Source organism: Acomys minous (genome assembly GCF_964271855.1).
Source record: "Acomys minous genome assembly, chromosome: 12".
Lineage (NCBI taxonomy): Eukaryota > Metazoa > Chordata > Mammalia > Rodentia > Muridae > Acomys > Acomys minous.
The window spans coordinates 92,932,091-92,952,543 of NC_140493.1; the positions used below are offsets into that span (position 1 = coordinate 92,932,091).

Sequence of the window (20,453 nt, forward strand, 5' to 3'; positions counted from 1 at the left end):
GTTTAGTGCTGGAATGACAGGCGTCCAGACTCCGTGAGTCCGGCCACATTCAAGGCCATTGAGCTTAGCACTCTTTGTCCGCCCCACCCGCCATCAGTCGCTAATTTTATTGACCTGTAAGAGGCACGTTCCTGGCTGAGGGTGGGGGTGGGGGAGGAGGGGGGACGACTAACTCAGGATACAGTGGGGAGTGAGGAAGCAGAAAGCACCCATGAGGAAGGAGAAGGACTCCTGAAGGGGCCAAGGACAGCCGGAGAGGGACTCTGAGCTAAGATGGATGCCCTCCCCCTCCCCCCCCAAAAAAAATGGAAGTGAAATTGTCGCCCTCAGCCAGAAAAGGCTGTGAGGCGAATGAAGTATTTTCCATGCACTCCGAGGGCAGGGCGAGGATGAAGCAGAAGAGACCAAGGTTGGATAGCAGGAAGAACTGCCAAATCTCTGCCCTCTCCCTTCTCTCCCCGCCTCCTTGAAGGTGACTTGTGCCTGCTGGGTCTCTTACTACAGAAATAGCCCTTTCCCCGAAGAATCAACCTAGATCTTGTCTCTATTAAAATGAGAACAAAAAAAAAAAAAAAAATTTAGGCCTTTGTGATTCTCCTTTATTCCGTGCCTACCTCATCCCAGCCTTCAAATGCTACGTGTCAGGTCCTCTCACCCCAGGTGAGGGGGGAGGGAGGGAGGGAGGGGCGGGGAGGGGGGGGAAACGGGAGATGAGAGAGGGAGGAAGAGCGTTAGAACCTGTCACAGGACGGAGGGGACATCGTTCTGTTTGTTTGCTTTTGTTTTTCTGAGACAGGGTTTTTCTATGTAGCCTTGGCTGTCCTGGACTCGCTTTGTACACCAGGCTGGGCTCGGAACCCCAAGCCTTGGGCACCTCAGGTTTATCCTGCTGACGATCTACATGTGGGTTGGACAGACAATGAAGAGGTTTCTCTCTCTCTCTCTCTCTCTCTCTCTCTCTCTCTCTCTCTCTCTCATCATCCCTTGTAGGCCAGATTGACCTCAAACTCACTATGTAGCCAAGGATGACCTTGAACTTCCTTTAACTATTTTTCATTTTGTGTGCATGAGTGCACTAGGGTGCATGTGAGGAGGTCAGAGACCAACTTGGCAGTCCTCTCCTTCTACCTAGTAGCCCTGGGGATTGAACTCAGTCAGGCTTGGAGGCAACAATTTACCCAAGGAGCCATCTCCCCAGAGCACGCTCCTTCCTCCCTCTAGTCTTCAGTGGTCGGATTCCAGGCAGGCACCACCCATGCTGGCCTGTGCAGTTCTGGAGATCAGGCCCTGGGCTTTGTACACGGCAGGCAAGCACTCAAACAACTAAGCTACATCTTCAGTCTCAGGGGGACTATTTTAACATTAAAAAGTACTGCTAATCCAGGTGTGGTGGTGTACGCCTTTAATCCCAGCACTCAGGAAGCAGAGACAGAGGCAGGTAGATCTCTGTGAGTTTGAGGCCAGCTTGGTCTATAAAGCAAGTCCAGGACAGCCAGGACAACAAGACAAACATTGTCTTGAAAAACCAAAAGGAAAAGAAAAGAAAAAGAAAGAAAGAAAAGAAAATACTGCCAAGCAGATAAGTGTGTGGGGAAGGGTAGAAGATAGGGCTTATAACAGGAATAAAGACACCTACAGGGGTGTGTTTATATCTTGAATAGAAGGAGGTATATGTGGCAAAAAGTATTAAAATACACATTATCAATGAGGTTTATTTTCCATCAATTGCACTACAAAATAAAATTACACATTTTATATCTCGTGTTATCATTTATCTTTATGAAGAGCCTCAGAAAGAAAAATGTAACAAAAACCCAAAGGTTTCCTGGGCAAGGAGAGGCTGTCGCAATCCCTGTTGCAACACAGCATGTCAATTCTCCTGCATCAGTTTCCCAACTCCATTCAATGTACTTAAGAATATCTGGGGCAGAATAAAGGCTACCCCATCACCCCATGACCAGAGTGCTACCCACGGGAAGGTTTGCTGGACTCTCCTGCCCCCTGCAGCCTGAGCTTGGTACTGCAGGTACAAGGGGTCAGTCCAAGGAGAGATTAGACAGGCTCTGGGCACAGTCCTGCAGTAGGTCGAAGTTACGTACTGTGAAGGGTACCCGGGACCACTTTTTAGGCTGGATCCTCCCATGAGGGGTCTCCAGTAGTATGCTTTGGATTTTGAGCACCGGCAAGGTCACTGATTTGTAGATCATCTGGAAGCCCCAGACCTGGTGGCGGAGCAGATGGAAACACGTGGGGTCCTCAAGCTGGATTTCTGTGGTGACCGGGACTTTATCTACCAGCAGAGGCCATCACACAGTGGGCTCCCTAAGACAGGACTGCAGCACAGACTGGGGGGGTCTCCCTCAGCCGGGCTGGCTCCATTCTGGGTGAGGGCGTGAAGGCACAGCTGGAAATCCTTCCCCACACCAAAGGCCTTTGGAGTCTGGAGCTGAGGGCTTTGGGGCCTGGTCCCTCACTTACCTCTCCACAGTTACTGCAGCTAATGGTTCCTCCAGGCCTCCAGTCCTTGAAGACCTTGTTAATGACCACAGGCTTCTGGGAGATGTTATAGTAGGCCCTAGAAGGGATTGGGTAAACAGAGTCCTTCTGGGGCCCCTGCACCCCAGACTTCATGCCCTGTAGCTGGCTGAGTCCTGGCCAGGGTATCAGGCCTTTCTGCCTGTCAAGATACAGAATTTCCGAGAACCAGGAAGCCTAGGCTGCAGAAGGGTCTGCCTGCCCTGTCTGCACCCAAGCTTGGGAACTTGTGTCTCCCACATGAGTCATTTCAAGTTTCCTCATGGATCCCTCTCTTTCATCCTTCTTTCCAACCTCATGCTACCTCCCAGCACCTGGTAAGGTGGCCTAGAGACAGCCATCTTACCTGCCTGCCTGCCTGCCTGCCTGCCATTCCCTGGCTCAGAATGTATCCAAGGCTGCTCATTGCCTCCTGGATTTAAAAAGGTTTAACTTTCAGGCCCAGCCTTCAAGATGCTCCGTGGCCTGGCCTGCCTTCATCCTGAACCCAATCACTCCCGGGCATTCCTCTCAGGGTAACTGTGCTTCCTCACCCCTGCCTAGATGGATCTTCTCATGTTCAAAACCCCACCACCCTCCTCCTCCTCCTACCTAGCTGAAACGCTCTCTCTGATGGAACCTCGGCACCCACCGTGGCCTGACACACAGAGGTGTCTAAGAGATAGTTATGTAACGAATGTTATCACTAGAAGGTGAGCCGGGCGAGGTGGCGCATGCCTTTAATCCCAGCACTCGGGAGGCAGAGGCAGGTGGATCGCTGTGAATTCGAAGCCAGCCTGGTCTACAAAGTGAGTCCAAGGCAGCCAAGGCTACACAGAGAAACCCTGTCTCAAAAAAAACCAAAAAAAAAAAAATAATAATAATAACTAGAAGGTGACCCTTTAGGAAGCAGGAAGTGGTTGGCTCAGAGGGAGGGCTGGAGCTGTTTAATTTAGCGCGCGCGTGTGTGTGTGTGTGTGTGTGTGTGTGTGTGTGTGTGCACACACACGCAACCATGCTCCTGCAGAGGTCAGAAGGTAAGTTTTAGGATGTGGGAATTAAGCTCAGGCTATGTGGATTTTGACACAGGGTCCCATGTAGCCCGGGATGACCTCCAGTTCAGTGTTGTAGCTGAGGATAACCTTGACCTGCTTGCTCATCCTGCGGCCTCTATCACCTAAGTGCTGGGTTACATACAGGTGTGCACTGCCATACCCAGTCGCTTGGGATCCAACCTAGCGCTTTGTGCAGTCTAAGGTACGCATCCTGTCTACCAGCTGAGCTGCATCCCCGGCTCTCCACTCCTCTCCTCCCCCCCTTTTTTTTTCTTCTCTCACTCTCTGTAGCCCTGGCTATCCTGAAACTCTCGGTGAAGACTAGGACCCTTCTCTTTCTAAGTCCAGCCTGGCTCGGAACTCTGTGTAGGCAAGGATGACACCGTGTACTCCTATCTCCCAGGCACTGGAACTATTACAAGCACGTATACCCCCACCCGCCATTCCCAGGGACTGCTGCCGCTTCTTGTGGTTTTTCTCTTCTGAGGTGGAGGCCTTCTGCTGCCCTGGCTGACGACTCTGACCTCCTAGGCACAAGTAACTCTCTCCTGCCTCAGCATCCTGAGTAGTGGAGATGGCCACCTCCCCAGACAGTTGGACCTGCTCTGATGTCCTAAGAGCAGGTAGGACCAGGGCGTCAGTTCATGGCTGAATTCTTTGTATCCTAAATTTCAGTTCTCTTTCCATCACATAATGGCTGTGGGAGCTTTAGCAAGACATCTGCACCTCTGCTTCTTCACTTCTGGGATGGGGCTGGGGATATACCCCCTGCACCGCCGCCGCCCCCCTTCCCCCCCCCCTGCCCCTTGCTAAAATGTTCTTTTTGCCTCCCACACCCTTCACAAACCCTCATCTGGCCAGCCCTCCCTCCCCGGGCTCTCACGAGAAGTTAGGGTTCACATTGACGTGGTGGGTCCCCTCCACCTTCCGCATGTCACTCCCGTAGCCCACGGCTATCATGCAGTTGATGCAGAGGAGCTGCACGTCCTCGGGTGGGAACTGCCGCTGCCGACTCTCTCGGTGAGCCGCCCGTACTGCTCGCTTAGCTAGCGCTGCCAGCTGCAGCTCCTGGATCTGGGGGGAGGGTGGCCATGGGTGAGGAGATGTGACACTAAGAGACCCACCCTCAGGAAAGCTGCCAGGGGGTCCCAAAAGACCCTGGGGCATTTGTACCCAGACCCAGGAGGGGCTTGGGGTTTTTTTTTTTTGTTTGTTTGTTTGGTTGGTTGGTTTTTTTTTTGTTTTTTGTTTTTGAGACAGGGTCTGTCACTGAACTGGAAGCTGACTCAGCAAACCCAGAAATCCTCCTGTCTCAGTCTTCCCAGAGGGGAGATGACAGGAAGGCATTGTTGTGTCCAGATTTTCACTGGACTGGGAATCTGAATTAAGGTCCTTGTGCTTGTGTGGCCCTTTACTGGCTGAGCCCGTCTCTCCACATTCTCTTGAATTGAAGCCTTGTGAACAAAAATATGGGTGGTGGTGCACCCACTCACTTGGGAGGCAGAGGGAGGCAGAGTTTGAGGACAGCCTTATCTCCCCAGTGAGTTCCAGGGCATTTAGGATTAAACAGAGAAACTCTGTCTCAAAAGCAAACAAACAAAAAATACAGGAGATAGGAGACAGCCTTTGTGCCGAATCTGTTTTCCCTTTGAAAAAGTCCATGCAAAGCTTTAAAAAAAAAAATCTATCAAAGAGGCACCATTATCCTGGGATAACGAGACTAAATAGTATCAAGGCGGGGCGTGGTGGCACAGGCCTTTAATCCTAGCACTCAGGAGGCAGAGGCAGGTGGAGGCCAAGGCTATGTAGAGAGACCCTGTCTCGGGGTGGTGGAGGTGGTGGTGGGGGAGTGGGGGGGCGGGGGTGAAGAGAGTATCTTGGACACTGCTTCTGAGATTAGAACATTGTTCCAATTTTACCTTCTGCCCGTCTTTGTTTTCCTTCAATTTCCAGAAAGCTCTCACAAATATACAAAGTATCTGCCCTTCCTCCCCTGCAGCTCCTTCCCTCCCCCCCCCCGCCCCCCCCCTTTTATCTCAGGCTGGCCTAGAGCTTGCTGTTGTAACCAAGCATAAGCTCACACCTAGGACAAGGCCTGTGTCTAAGGTCATGCAGAGTACAGGCACTGCCCTCTCTGTCAACATTACCCTGGGCTTGTATAAAAGTTCCCTAGGTGAGCCTGGAGGGTGCGGGTGCAGTCAGAGCCTCGGGCTCTCAAGTCTGCAGCAGGATACCTGCTGACCTTGGCCTTAAACTCTTTGGGGTCCATCTTCTGTACTGCAGCCACTGCCTGCTCCATCAGCACCTCCAGAGCCTCATTGGTCAGCTCCCGCCGCAGCTCCCGACTGCCCTCTGTCGCCACAAAGGAGTACACACTCTGATCAGCGCGAGCTCGGCCCCGGGCCTGGGAAGAATGACAAAGGTGAGGCAGCTGTGGGCTGGGGGACCATCCAGGATTCTTCCAGGGCGCTGGCGTCGGGAGGAGGGCCTGAGAGTACCTGGACCATGGAGATCTCGTTGGTCAGGAGCCCATAGCGTACCACCACATTGCACTTGGATATATCCAGCCCTTCCTCTGCCACACTTGTGGCCACCAGAAGGTTCAGGGTACCATCCCTGAATTCCTGGATCACTTCTTGCTGGTCTTTCTGTTGGAGGATTCAGGGAGGAGGGAAAAGGTTATGGGAACGCAGAGTCCCACTCTATCCCCAGGTATCCCCAGGTATCCCCAAGATCATGCCTATCTTCCCTAATGACCCCCCAATCCCTAGGACAGTCTCTCCTCCTTCCCTACACCCCTCCCTCCCTCCCTCCTTTTCTTCCTTTACAAGACAGATTACAATATACCACCTCACCTGGCTTGTGGCTTCGTGCTTGTTAGGCAAGCAATCCTACCAGCAACCTCAAGCCCGATGCTTCCCACAGCCTTCCTGCTATCACTCTGTGCTGGGGACTCTGTTCCCCTTTCTCCCCTATGGAATGCCTCCAGCCAAAAGCAAACACCTGGGTCATGTGTGCGCTCTGACTGGTACTCCCCGCTCCAATCAGCATCTGAGGCTTGACGTCCACAGCTTGTAGGCCAGGCTGCTGCTGAAGCCAGAGCAGGAGGGAGTAGGCGCTCTGGCGGGTTTTGGTGAAGACGATGCCCCGAGGGTTGTTGGGACCCCCAAACTGATTCAGCAGGATCTCTTCCAGCCTCTCCAACTTCGGGTTCTCAGGCCCATGTGCCGCTAGGTTGGCCAGCGTATTTTTATGGCCTAAGACCACCAAAACAGAGGCAGGGGCGCAGGGCTCAGGCCTGGGTGCAGACAGGGTGCCCACAGGGACAGGGTGGTGTGAGGAGGGGACACTCACTCCCGTTCATTCCCTGAGCTGTTCTATAAGAGTTCACGTAAGGACACATTTGCTACTTACTCTCAAGGCCAGCTTTACACGAGACACTCAGTACAGAAGCCATCCCTCATGGTCCCCAGACCAGCACCCCTTCTCAATCCCACCACTAGGACCTTTGCATCTGTTGTTTCCATTTTTTTTTTTTAAAGACAGGTTCTCATGTAGCCCAGGCTGGCCATAAACTCACTGCCTCCTGCTTTCACTTCCTACATCCTGGGGTGACAGTCATGGGTCACTACACTGTGTGCTGAGGAGCCAAACTAAACCTTCCTGCATGGTAGGTAAGTGAACACTAGTATCCCAGCCCCACCCGTGGGCTTTTTTTCCCCTTCCTTCCTTCCTTCTTCTTTTTTTTTTTTTTCCCAAGACAGGCTTTCTCTGTGTAGCCCTGGCTGCCCTGGAACTTACTCAGAGATCTGCCTGCCTCTGCCTCCTGAGTGCTGGGATATTAGAATAGCCAGATTTTCCTGGACCACCTTATTTGGTGTGTGTGTGTGTGTGTGTGTGTGTGTGTGTGTGTGTGTGTGTGTGTGTGTGTGTGTACAATGGCATGTGTGTAGAGGGTGTGGATTCCATTGTTGTCCCCCCCCCCACGGGTCTGAGAAATCAAAAGTTTGTACAGAGGGGCTGGAGAGATGGCTCAGTGGTTAAGAGCACTGCCTGCTCTTCCAGAGGTCCTGAGTTCAATTCCCAGCAACCACATGGTGGCTCACAACCATCTATAATGAGATCTGATGCCCTCTTCTGGCATGCAGGTGTACATGCAGATGGAACACTCATACATAAAATGAATAAATCTTTAAAAAAAAAAAAAGTTTGTACAGCAAGGACATTTACCCAGTGAGCCATCTATCTTTCCCCCCCTATCTTATTTTTTTTAAGACAGGGTCTCTCACTGAAAACAGAGTTCACTATTTGGCAAGATGAACTTCCCAGCAAGCTCTGGGGATCCTGATGTCCCCAGCACCCAGGTGCTGAGATGACAAGTCTGCTGCACCTGATTTTTAAGTGGGTCTCTGGGATTTGAATTCATATGACACGGAGCCATCCTATGTCGTTTTAAAAATATCTTTGCTGGGGGCTGGCAAGATGGCTCAGAAAGAAAAAGCATTTGCTACTAAGTCTGACAATCTGAGCTCATTTTTCTGGCCTCCTCCTTAGAAGAAGAGAACAAACTTCTTTGCAAGCTGTCTTCTGACCTCCACATGTGCTGTTGCGGTACTTGTACCAAACCCCGCCCCCTTTCCTCTCTCCACTAAATAAATAAATGTAATAAGAAATTAAGATATCTTCGTTAATAACCTGAATTAGTCTTACCGTTGCAAACTGTCACACTTGAGGAAACAAGTTTTCCTTACTAGTAGCCTCGGGCTTTGGTTAGGAAAATAAAGACCCAGGACCCACCCTCCCTGGGTCCCGGTAGCTGCCCAGCCACAAGTGGCCTTGAGCTCCCAAGCAGTTCTAAACCCATTGTGCCTTACTGTCAAAGAGCTCCAGCAGCCAGCGCTCCGCATGCAGCAACTGTGTTTTTGTGGCACGTTCTCTGTTGTAGAAATCTTGCAACATGTCGAGAGCGTCCCGTGAGCGGACAGTATCATGGATGAACAGCGCATCATTGTAGCGCCACAAATGCAGCGCATACACTCGCTGTTGCTGGAGGCCAGCCTCAGCCGCTGCAGGAAAGGGGGTTACAGGGTCAAGGGTTGGAAGGCTCCCCCGCCCCCCTTCCAACCTCCCCGGAGCTTCCATCCAGACAGGCCACGCCTCTAGTGTAGAAGCTCCGCCCCTAAAGGCTCCGCCCAAACAGGCCCTCCCAAGCCTGCCTCTCACCATCCTTTCTCAACTGCACCACTTGCTGCTCATACATTTGGGTTCCAAATTGCTGGCTCAGATCGGGCATATTTAGTTGCTGGTGGATTTGGTTCATAAGCTTTTTTAGCAAGTCTCCAAAAGGATCCTGAGCAAGAAGGAGCGGAAGGATGAGGGGATTTCCATACAAATGGGAGGGGGTGAGCACACTTCCCCTGAGAGTGAGAACTTCAAGGTTCTGATGTGAAGCATCCTGGCTGGAGAGAGGGACCAGCTAGATCCCCGTAGGCAGCTTCTACTGTCTCGCTCACTTTATACATTTGCCCTGTGGCCTGGGCACAGTGATGTAGAGAGCCCCGGATCAGCCCTGTCCTCGCAGACATCAGCAAGTGTCACTACTAAAGAAAAGAATTGGTCCAGTGGGGGCTGGAGAGATGGCTCAGAGGTTAAGAGCACTGACTGCTCTTCCGGAGGTCCTGAGTTCAATTCCCAGCAATCACATGGTAGCTCACAACCATCTATAATGAGATCTGATGCCCTCTTCTGGCATGCTGGCAGAGCACTGTATATATAACAAGTAAAAGTCTTAAGAAAAAAAAAAAGAAAGAAAAGAATTGGTCCAGCCTTAACACCAAGTACCCCAGCAACATGGCGTGACAGTACCAATGAGCCATTCTGAACAGTAGTGCTATGGACCTAGGCTGCTTGTGTCTCAAAGCACAGAAATGGCGGGTTGGAGTAACAGGTACAGGCAAGAGACCTGAAGCGACGAGAGCTGGGGAAAGCAGAGTCAGGGCCCACGCCTAGGTTCCCTTAACTCTACCCCAGACCCCAAGCCTGCCCGGCGACTCCTCACACACCTGTTTGCGCCTTTGGCAGAGGTCGTACTGCTTGCAGGGCTTCGGGTTGTGTTCCAGCAGCTGGGAGTGGCAATTCTCTGGTGACATGATGCGCCACGTATCCAAGTTAGCACAGAGCTGGAGGCAAGAGAGAGGCGTCACCAGAAAAAGGAGTTAGGCAGAATTTTGAGGGAGGTGGGGTTCCTGGCTAAGGACAGGAGAGCCTGGGGTGGGGCCCACTGGGAGTTGGGATTCATTTTTCTTCAGTAAGTCTGAACATGTGCCCTCTGAATTACTAATATTCTAGTACTGATGGGGGGGGGCGGGGACTCAGATGCAAATGGACATGAAGAAACCACTGCCGAACAGCAAAGGCTACTAAACGGGAACACATCAGGTAGTGTGAATGACCCCTGAAAACACTAAGCCTGGTGCTATGACAGCGCAGTGGGGACAGCCAAGGGAGACTGTGCTGGTGTCAGAGCTGTTTGCTAAGTGGTAGGAGGGAATCAGATGAGGGGTTCAAAAGCAAGAGCATTCCCAGCAAAAGGAATAATGAGTTTAAAGGTTCCTACAAGCTCCAATATGTTCAAGACACTGGAGGAGACCAGTGTAGCCACAGTATCAGCAGTGGGGTTGGTAGGGAGGGCTAGGAGAGGCAGGGCAAGCAAGCAGGTCCCTAACGGAGCTACGGTGAGAGAGGTGGGTTCAGGGGCTGAGCTGACCTGTAGGATGTGGTCAATGGCCCCTTGAAGCTTGGTGGCCCCTCCAGTGCCTGGGGAGGCTGTGAGTCCCAGAACCTGGGGAAGAGGTTTTGTCTTCTTCAGCTTATGCTCTAGGTAACGGCTCAAGATGATGTTGTAGACGGTGTCCTTGTGGGTGTGGTGGCACTCATCCACCACGATCAACGAGAACTCTGGGGGCACATGAATTGTGAGCGGCACCTGGCAGCATCTCTTCCTCCTCCCAGCTTTGTGAAGTCCCTGCTCTTGTCTGAAGGCTCCCCCTTCCCTTCCCAACTTCCGGCTGGGTCCCCGACCACGAGCAGGCAGGAACGATTTATTTCTCAGTTTACAGACTAGGAAATTGAGGTTCAGCGGGGGGGGGGGGGGGGGGGGAGGGAAAGGGGCTCACTGGCCCAGGAGCACATCCTGTTAATCAGGTTATGGCTTTGGCCATGGCTCCCCTCCCCGCCCCCTGCTCACTCCCACGAGCACTTGCACACTGACTGGAGGCTTCAACTGTTCACGACCCCTCCCACCCCCCCACCCCCGCCTCCCCTCACCTGTGAGCTCCACGTGCTCCTCCGCCTCGGAGCTGATCAGTGCCAGCTGCAACAGCTCTGCTGTGCAGATGAGCAGGTCATGGCTCCGGGCTATTAGGCCAAAGCCAGCTCGTGACCCCATGTCCCCACTCAGGGTTGAGATCGTCCAATGTTTATCCAACATGCGCCTAAATTCCTCAGCATGCTGGCTCACCAGGTGTACCTGGAAGTGAAGAAACGAGGGAGAGAACCTAGATTGGGCCGGGGTGGGAAATGGCAGTTACTGGAGTTGGGGGTCAGGGAAGCTGGGAGGAGTGGGGTGACACTAAAGGACATAGCTGTGTCCTGAACCAAGGTGAGAAGACCCGGAGGAGACTGTAGCCTAGAAGAGACCCAAGAAATGTCACAGAGAGCCGAGACCCCACTTTGGGAAGGGCAGACCACTCACCCTGTTGACCAGTACCACCACCTTGCCCCGGTCTACTGTCTCTAGGTGCCTCTTGGCCACAAAGGCAGCTGCCCGGGTCTTCCCAGCACCCGTGGGCAGCCATATAATGATATTCTTGCCCTCCAAAGCCGGTAGGATCACTTCCCACTGGTAGGGCCGCAGCTCCATTCTGGAATAGCAGAGGGATCAGAACCCCTGTCCTCTAACCCCTCCCCCAACTCCCGGCCAGCCCAATCAGCTGAAGAGGCTGTCCTTTGCCAAGAACTCAAAGCCTCCTGTGAGAGGTGGGGCAGAGCACCTAGATACCCACCTGGACTCTGCTCTGGCCAGGACTGAGGCTGGTGTTGGGGGCAATTAGCGAGTAGTGGACTAGCCTGGTTCAGAAACTCCGGGAAAGCCTGGGTCGGCAGCTCAATCATTAGAAATGAAACTGAAACAAGGGGAGGAGCCAGATGAGCTGTGCCTGGCCCATCGTGGCTACATAAAAATAGAAGATTGGGGCGGCAGACACTGTTACTGAAAGGGAAGGGCTCCTGTTGCTCCTGCGTCCTCTACTTCCTCATGGTTTTTTTTTTTTTTTCTTTTTTCTTTTCACAACCTGCAGTAACCCTGCCCACCCGGGTTAAGCTTATGGCCTGGAGGTTCTGACCTTGGCTGCCTGGTGCCTGAGCAGGACCAGCCTGGAGTCAGGGAATGGGCGGGCTTTAGGGACAAGTTCTTGTTCTTCCTTTGTAGGTGAGTCAGGCTAGAAGTCATAATAGGGGTGGCAGTCAGGCAGGTCCATCACCCCACTATGCACTGTAGGGGACAGTGGCACCAGTGTAGTCTGAAGTTAGGCTTCCAGGTTGCAAGGGGAAGGGACTGGAAAAGTGAAGGTCAGTCGGCCAAGTCTAAAGCTGTACAGCCACCCCAAAACAATCACACAGGGGTTTAAAAAACATCTTTATTGTTCCCTCCAAGGGATTAATGCCAAGGAATGACTGGTCCTCCTGCCCCCAGCTCTGGGGGACAAATGGACAAAACAGTGTAGGCCGAGCCACGGCCCCTCATGGTTCCTCCAGTCTGTGCTGTTTCCATGCCACAGCTACTCAGGGAACTGCCCTGGCCCTGGGAAACGGGTACCTGGCCGAGGCTCAGGACACCCAGCCTGCAGAGCTCTGGAAGGGCCAAGGCTGAGCAGTTCATGCCCTGGCCACCAGACATTCTACAAGGGGCTGGCTCCAGACCAGACATCTACCCAAGGTCGGACGCAATGAAGGCAGGACCAGAGCTGCAGGCTTGGGAGTGCCTGCTGGCTGAAGAGTCTGCAAGATCTGGGGTCCCTGGCTGGAGTGTCTCCTGGTGAGTCAGGGAGAGGGGGGCCTGGGAACACCCAAATGGATCTGATGAGATGGAGGTGGAAACTGCAGATCCCAGCTGGGGACTACTTGTCAATGAGCCCCCCCTCCTTTAGCTTGAAGTAGAAGAACTTCTCCAGGGCACTGGCACAGCGACAGTACTCGCTGTCTGGGGGATTGTACTCCCGGCAGTTGGCGATGACCCGCTGCAGGTCAGCTACAAAGAGCTTCCGGGTCACATAGTAGCGACTGCGCAACCTTTCGGTCATGGTCTTCAGGTCTGGGTCAAAGGGGAGAAGGGAAATGCCTTTAAGAGGTGAAGAGGTGGGGGGGGCTGCCCACTGTGACCTGACTCAGCACAGGCAGGAGCAGACGTGGGGGAACATGCCAGGGAAGTGAAGGCAGAAAGGTCCTCACCAATGGGGAAGCGGATAACTTCGTAGTAGTCAGGGGCCTCTGACTTCTTCACAGGTTCCATGAAGGGCCAGGCGCTGGGGTGTGACTGGGGAGAAGATCTGAGCTGGGGATGGGCCCACAGTGCCCAGAGCCAACCCAAGACTGCCACCCGCCTCAGTTACCCCTAGAGGAGAACCTGGGCCTCTCACCTTGATCTGAGCCAGCAGGTTTTTGAGGGTTGTATAGAGCTGGTCAGGGTCCTTCAGCTCCTTGCTGGAATGAGAGATGCCAAGTCTGAGAGGTCTGGGCCCCTCTCCCCCATCCTCCAGCCCCCCCATTCCCACGCTCAATCCCCTCAACTAAACTTACCCCTTCTCCTTTCCCAATGGCTTCCAGCCTGTCTCTCCTGCAAAGGAGGGAGAGAACATCCCTAAGAATGGCTGCCTGTGCCCCGAGAACGCCCTCCTGCCCTTCGGCCAGGTCCCCTGCTCACGGATGCCGGGGACGCTCTCCACAGGGATCTGCCTCACACCCTCCTTGAAGCAGCTGAGTCCAGGGTAGACCTTGCGGATCTGCGCTTGTTTGCGTTCAATCAGCTTCTTGATGATCTGAGGAGGTAAGGGTGGGGTGGGGGGGCGGCAGCTCAGGTCCAGTCACCCCCACAAAGCCACGGTCGGTCAGTGCTAATATTTACTTGTGACTGTTCCTAAGAGGTAGGGCAGGCAAGAACCAAGACCTGGCCTGTCTCCACCACACATAATACACGCCTTTGCACATTTACTCCCCAGTGCACACTCACGACATCCCCATGGATACGTGTGCGCACCTCTTTTTGTTTCTTGATGATGTGGGACAGCTCTGTGTAGGGGATCCGGGGATTCAGCTCGCACTCCATCAGCGTGGCTCCTTCATAGTCCTTGATGTAGCCCAGATAGCGGCTTTTGGGCACTTTGATGTCCTTGGAGAAGCCCTAGGTGAGCGGAGAGTTAAGACCCAATCAATCAGCAAGGACTCTCCAACTTTCACAGCCCCTTCAGGAGTGCGTGCATGGCTCCTCTTGCACCTCTAAACATCTCAGTGGCAGGGCAATAACCCCACCTCCCCCTGGCTGCCCCTAATCTCCTCCAGTGGCCAAAAGGACCTTCCAATCCCCGGCCCTGCTCTTTACTGGATGGCGTCAGGTAGGGGGCAAATAGGAAGGGAGGTCCATCCTCACTGGTGCTGGGTGCACCAGGGGACAAGAAGGGACTTGAGCACTGGAAGCTGTGCACGCAAACTGGGAGCAGGTATGATGGGACCAAGGCTTACCTGCTTCTTGAAGTAGCCAATGGCATATTCATCAGCATAGGTGAGGAAGTACAGGATGCTGTGCTTGATGTGGTACTCCTTTAGGTGGTTCATCAGATGGGTGCCATAGCCCTGCGGGGAAGATGGACAGGTCGGGGAGGAGATGGGGAAGACAACTCAGGGAGGGCAGGTGGCCAGGAGAGGACCAGCACTTATGGAGAGAAAGCGAAAAATTTCTAGGTGCTTGCTTAGGGCCAGGTTCAGCCTTTGATTCTTCAAAGACCCATTTGCCAGTTAGCCCACAAATAGGTATTAAAAGCCCCATTTCATAGGAAAAACAACAACAACACCTGAAACCCAGTTAGTTCCACAAAGAACAGTCTGAGGTCAGATGACCACAGACACAGCAGTGCTGGGTTCCAACCCAACAGAGCCTGTTGGCCCCACACCTTGGGTTTTTAGAACAAAGGGGTCATAGAGGCCTGTTCACGATGTCATCTGAACCCTGAATTCCCTCATGTCAGGACCACACAGATATGTATATAAAACAAGATAATGAGAAGCCAAAAAGTAGTTAGTAGTAAAAAATATATATATATATAAAGGAAGCTGGGACTATCAACTCCCCAAGGTATGTAAGCCTTCCTGAAGAAACCAGTTCACTTTAAGTGTTGCTGCCTGGGGTGTAGCTCAGTAGACCGTTTGCTCAGTGTGCACGAAGACCTGGGTTTAATCCCTAGCAATGGATAAAACCTGGTGTGGTGGTGCACACCTGTAACTCTGCCTCCTGGAGGCAGGAAGAGCATCAGAAGTTTAAGGTCTGTCCATCTGGATTAGTGTTTTTACCCTTAGCTACATGAGACCCTTTCCAAAACATAAAGTCTCAAAGGTTTGCTTAAAAACATAGCTTGCACTGGGCATGGTGGCACACGCCTTTAATCCCAGCACTTGGGAGCAGAGGCAGGTGGAGGCAGAGGCAGGTGGATCGCTGTGAGTTCGAGACCAGACTGGTCTACAAAGCGAGTCCAGGACAGCCAAGCCATGGATACACAGAGAAACCCTGTCTCAAAAAACAAAAACCAAACCAAACCAAACAAACAAAAACCAAAACAAAATATTGCTTGATGGAGGCAGAACTCAGTGGTAGAGAATTTGCCTACAAAGGCCTGTGTTCCATCCCAACACCAGAAAAGAAATTAAAAAAAAAAAATCATTGCTGATTCAGGTATTTTTTGAGACAGGGTTTTTTTTGTTTGGTTGGTTTTTTTTTTTGTTTTGTTTTGTTTTTTTAAATTTTTTTTAGCTTTTCCGAGACAGGGTTTCTCTGTGTAGCCTTGGCTGTCCTGGACTCGCTTTGTAGACCAGGCTGGCCTCGAACTCACACGATCCACCTGCTTCTGCCTCCCGAGTGCTGGGATTAAAGGTGTGCGCCACCACCGCCCGGCTGAGACAGGGTTTTTCTATGTAGCCCTAGCTGTTTTGGAATTCACTCTGTAGACCAGGCTGGCCTCTAACACAGAGATCCGCCTGCCTCTGTCTCCTGAGTGCTGGGATTAAAGGCGTGCGCTACTGAGCCTGGCCAGTATTTTTTTTTTAATGGTGTTTTCTGAATGATCAGTTATGAAGGCAGAGCTGCCACCCTGTGGGAACATGTGGAAATGCCTGGTTGCTACAAGAAGGGTTGAGGCACAGATATCCTGCCATTCTGGCTGGCTTGGTTCAAATTCAGAAGCTAGTGGTGGGATGGATCATGTGGTCCAGACTCAAAAGCAGGTGGTGGGATGGGGTCATGGTCAGGGGTACTGTGCTCACCTTGACCTGCTCGTTTGAGGTGACAGCACAGAAGACGATTTCCGTGAAGCCCTGAGTGGGAAACATGCGGAAGCAAATCCCACCGATGACCCGCCCATCCTTGATCAAGGCCAAAGTCTTATGTTTCCTAAGAGAGAGGGGACATGTCACGGAACTTACCTGTCCTGTCCTTGCTCCCCAGGTCCCTCTGCCCTCAGATAGTGAAGTGTCATGAGGGATAAGAACAGAGGAAAGGAAACCCTGAAAGGTTGAACCTCGGAATTGGGAGAGTGTCCGGTGTAGAGGATTGGGGAAGCCAAGGTGCTCTGGGGCTGCGGTCCTGAGGGACTCACGGGTCAAAGACGAGGCGGGCAATATATTCCTTGGGCATTCGTGGCAGCTGGTGGGAGAAGACATTCTGCAACCCCACGAGCCAGAGCAGCACTCGCCGGTTGGCCTTGGGCGTCAGAGAGTTGCCAATGACATGGAATTCGATGATGCCTCGCCGCTCCTCCAGGCGGGCTGTTTCGTCTCGGGCTGCATTGGCTGAGAGCAGGCTTGTCTAGGCAGATGGGGGGTGGGGTAAACAAGGGCATCAGGTGGGTGAGGCTCCCTTCCCCTGTAGGTCAGCAGGTGCGGGCTGCCTACCTCAGGCCCCAGCATGGCAGCGGGGTCAGTGATGGTCAGCATGACCTCGTTGACCAGTTCCATGGGGATATCACCCATCACACGGAGCCGCTTAGCATCCTCCAAGGTCAGGTTCTCAGGAAGCTTCCTCTTCTCTCCTGCTGGGGAGGGTGACAAGGTCACCCAGGGATAGCAGGAAAAGTGGAGGGAAGGGTGAGTGGGGGTGATAGGTCAGAGGTCAAGTCCCCACCTGGCATGGGCTCAGCCCCCGTGGAATCTAAGCTCAAGGAGTTGTTGCTGCCTCCACCCATGGTGGGGCTGAAGATGGGCGTGCTGGGAACAACCGCTGCACTGACTGTCGCTGCAAGAGAAAAGAAATTGAGGGTGAGGAGTGGAGGGTGTGGCGGAGTCTTCAGAAGGATCCAGGCTCTCTCAGCCCTACCTGAGCCCCAAAGGTATCTCCCCACTGCTGCCCACCCCAATACTCTGTTATCATCCCAGAGGCAGTAGGCCAGCCACGGTGGCCAAGCAGACCCCGCAGAGCTATTGTGCCACCAACCTGGCCGGGGCACAAGCTGTGTCCCCTCTGAGGGTGGCATGGTGAAGCCAGACTCCCAGATGGGAGAATTTGCCCCGTAGATCTCTTCCTCAAGCATGGACAGGAACCTGTGGGGGAGGGTACAACTGTCCCACAACTCCAGCCTTCAACTAGGAGTAGCCTGGGCCAGACCCCAGAGGGATGAGAGGCCAGACACACAGACCCTGGTCTCAGTAGGTGGGAAGAGACAGCAGCTTCTGCTGACTGAGAAGACCTATTATGTAGAGGGGCGCTCAGCTCTCCACCTGCTGAGGACAGGGCACAACCAGGATAGAGATCAGAGACCCGATTTTGTCATGATGTATGGTACAAGAGAATGGGTCTGAGCTGATGACATCTTATGATGTGTGGCCAGGCAGGACACCCAGTCCCCTGAAATCTGGCCACCTCTTGTTCCCACATTCTTGTTCCTAGCAAAGATTGTTTTGTTTTTGTTTTTGTTTTTGAATAAGGAGCCATGACCCAGATTCAAATGAGAGGAAGGTGTGGCACAACATAGGCCAAACGTATAAAGAAAGGACTAGAACAGAGATGGGTATTGGCTTCACCTCAAATGTAAACTCTGACGGCTTGGAGCACTGCGGTGGGAGGGGTTCTGAGGCTGCATCCAGGTGCCCATAAGGAAACTATTAGTAACAATCTACCAGGGGGGTTGGGAGGGGTAGCGTTAGCTTGGGCCATGTACCTGCCATCCCCAGACTAGCACATACTAGCAAGTAGCTTCTGGGCCATGGGAAAATCTGCCAGGTAGACACCCAGATCCCAGAAGGCCCATGGAGGGAGAGGAGGGACCAATCCAGGAAGCCTTCCTGGAAAAAAGGGGACAAGAGCGAGGACATGAATTTGGGGCAAGATCCCAACAGGCCAGACCGAGCCTTACTTGGGGAAGTGCGTGAGGATAAGAGTCCTCTTCTCTGGCACCAGTTTGTCCTTCTCCACCCGAAATTTTTCCAGCAGCTGCCGGCGGGTGACAGTGAAAATGGACCGCAGAAGGCTTCGTCCAAAGACGTGGGTGGTCTCGTACCGGGGAAGGCTATCGCAGCTCTGGGGCACGTGGCAGTAACACAGCCATCTGGGGGGAGGTGGAGTGAGTGGTAGGTGAGGGTGGAGACCACCAGACCGGACTGTCCGCGCCTCCCCTGTGAGGTTCTCTGCCAGGGTTTACCTGGTGTAATTGACCTTGTAGGTAGCAACATCTTCAGACTGGGACCGCTGCCGGAACTGAGCAGGGGTCTCCAGCTTCCAGTAGTTAAGGCAGAGCAGGAACATCTTTGAGAGCTCAAACATTGTCTGCCGCTCTCGGGGGGCCAGGTGGCTAAATTTGTACTGCACGAAGTTCAGTACACCCTGAGAAATTAGGGATGGGACAAAATCAGGAGGCACGAGCAGCCAGCGGAGGGGTCTCCAATAGGAGCCAAGGTTCCCCCCCCCCCGACCCCCCTCACTGTGGGACTCTGTGAAGAGAAACCCCTTCTAACTTCCACGGCCACCAGGAGGTCAGCACACGCTGTGTCCCTCCTTTGAATCTCTCTCCTGTTCTCAGCTTGAGGGAAGAACAGGTTCTCCATCCTGTAAACTGCCCTTCCAGCTCTTTCTCCATGCCTGTCCTACCTGCTCAATGTTAGGCTTCTCAAATGGAGGGCTGCCTAGGGATCCCTCCACCACCGGCCGAGTCATCTGCAGGATGCATTTCCGCAGGAGCTGCGATGCCAGGAAGAGGGATGGGGAGGAATAGGTGTGGCAGAACTTACGAGAACCAGATCCTCAACACACACACACACACACACACACACACACACACACACACACACACACACGCCTCGCCACCTTTACTCTTTCGCTCCATGATTGCTCACCTTGAAGAGGTAGAAATAGACCTGTTTGGTGTCCGTGTCCTCTTCCTTGTGAACAGACATGAACAGATTTTCTACATCTACCACCATTCCCAAGAGCCGGTTGATCTCATCCTCTGACACGTTCTCCAGGTGGGACACGTGGTCCGCTACAAGATGTTTACATTAGGTTGGGAAAAATAAGTAGGAGGGATCCACAGGGCTTGACTCCCGCACCTCCTTCTGACTAGGCACTTCCTTCTGACTAGCCGACATACACCTTTGATCATCCTGCAATCCCTGCTGGACAGGGAGACCCAATGTTCTCCGTTCTCCCATAAAGCCCTTGGTAGCTCCCTGCTTCTTCTGGGAAGGGAGACTTCCTTTTTCTTTCCTTGGGACATATATATATACAGTCCCAACCCAGTCTTTCTTTAGGAGGTTTCTCTAATAGGCTTTATGGTACTTAAGTCACCATGTCCAAACGGGACCTGGACCTGCCCTCCGCCCCAGCTCCAAAGACACTGCCTGCCTTACCCAAGGGGTGCTCACAGCTACGGCACAGCTCGCTCAGGTTGGCAGCTGGCTGCTGAAGGTCCATGCGGGGTGCAGTAGGGGGCTTGGGATTTTTCCAGCCATTACACTTGCAGGTTTCATTGGCCTAGAGGCGGAAGGAGCAGGCACCTGATGCTGTACCCCAAGCGCAAGAGAGGCTCTGGAGCTAGAACTTCGCCCCCATTCCCACCCGGAGGCCTTGGATGCCCCCAAGCCCCGCCCCTTTCACCCTAGGCCCCGCCCCCACCTTGCAAGCTGAGAAGACCCCTAGTTTCTCAAGCTTCTTGGCGCGCGGCAGCGCCCGGACTTGCGCCTTCCTCTGGCTAGCGCGCTGCTGCTGGCTCAGGCCAGGTCGAGCCGGATCCCCCCCACTCCCTGGCCCCCCACTTCCTACTCCGGCCCCCCCAGTCCCTGTGCTCCCGGCTGGGGCTGCAGCTGGGGCAGGAGCTGGGGCCGGGGTAGGAGCCGGAGTCGGGGCTGAAGCCGGACTGGGCGCAGGAGTCGGAGTTGGGGCAGGGGCCGGGGACTGAAGGGGCCGGGGCTGCGCAGCCGGGGCCGGATTTGGGGCCTGGGAAGGTTCCGCCATGGCCTCCCCCGCAGCGGAGCGGCGCCGCGCTCCCAGCCCTAGGGCCGCATGGGCAACCGGCGCACAGTGCGCAGGCGTCGCTGCCCCGGCGCATTATGGGAGTCGTAGTCTTCCCTTGCTGC

At 53.5% G+C, this 20,453-nt stretch overlaps 2 protein-coding genes across 4 annotated transcripts; both read right to left on the reverse strand.

Annotated features, from left to right (window-relative positions):
* Nucleotides 1–1,686: 1,686 nt before the first annotated feature.
* Nucleotides 1,687–12,151, reverse strand: DHX58 (DExH-box helicase 58). Its single transcript, XM_084748803.1, has 13 exons — nt 11,633–12,151; nt 11,323–11,491; nt 10,896–11,097; nt 10,336–10,526; nt 9,632–9,748; nt 8,793–8,919; nt 8,444–8,635; nt 6,573–6,826; nt 6,068–6,217; nt 5,812–5,973; nt 4,453–4,643; nt 2,479–2,575; nt 1,687–2,222 (listed from the first exon to the last, which is right to left on the reverse strand). Exons 2-13 carry the CDS (start codon nt 11,488–11,490, stop codon nt 2,037–2,039), a joined length of 2,037 nt encoding a protein of 678 aa, XP_084604929.1. The 5' UTR covers nt 11,491; nt 11,633–12,151; the 3' UTR covers nt 1,687–2,036.
* Nucleotides 12,152–12,251: 100 nt separating this feature from the next.
* KAT2A (lysine acetyltransferase 2A) lies at nt 12,252–20,402 on the reverse strand. Of its 3 annotated transcripts, none has more exons than XM_084748767.1 (18): nt 19,993–20,402; nt 19,728–19,851; nt 19,215–19,360; nt 18,970–19,059; nt 18,524–18,705; nt 18,239–18,430; nt 17,320–17,426; nt 17,011–17,121; nt 16,782–16,918; nt 16,487–16,695; nt 16,155–16,281; nt 14,364–14,474; nt 13,882–14,025; nt 13,549–13,663; nt 13,425–13,461; nt 13,265–13,328; nt 13,077–13,161; nt 12,252–12,939 (listed from the first exon to the last, which is right to left on the reverse strand). In XM_084748767.1, exons 1-18 carry the CDS (start codon nt 20,329–20,331, stop codon nt 12,746–12,748), a joined length of 2,514 nt encoding a protein of 837 aa, XP_084604893.1. In that variant the 5' UTR covers nt 20,332–20,402; the 3' UTR covers nt 12,252–12,745. The 3 variants fall into 3 exon arrangements, with proteins under 3 accessions (XP_084604893.1, XP_084604894.1, XP_084604892.1); XM_084748768.1 differs by having other exon boundaries at nt 16,782–16,921; XM_084748766.1 differs by having other exon boundaries at nt 13,425–13,663.
* Between the last annotated feature and the right edge of the window lie 51 nt (nt 20,403–20,453).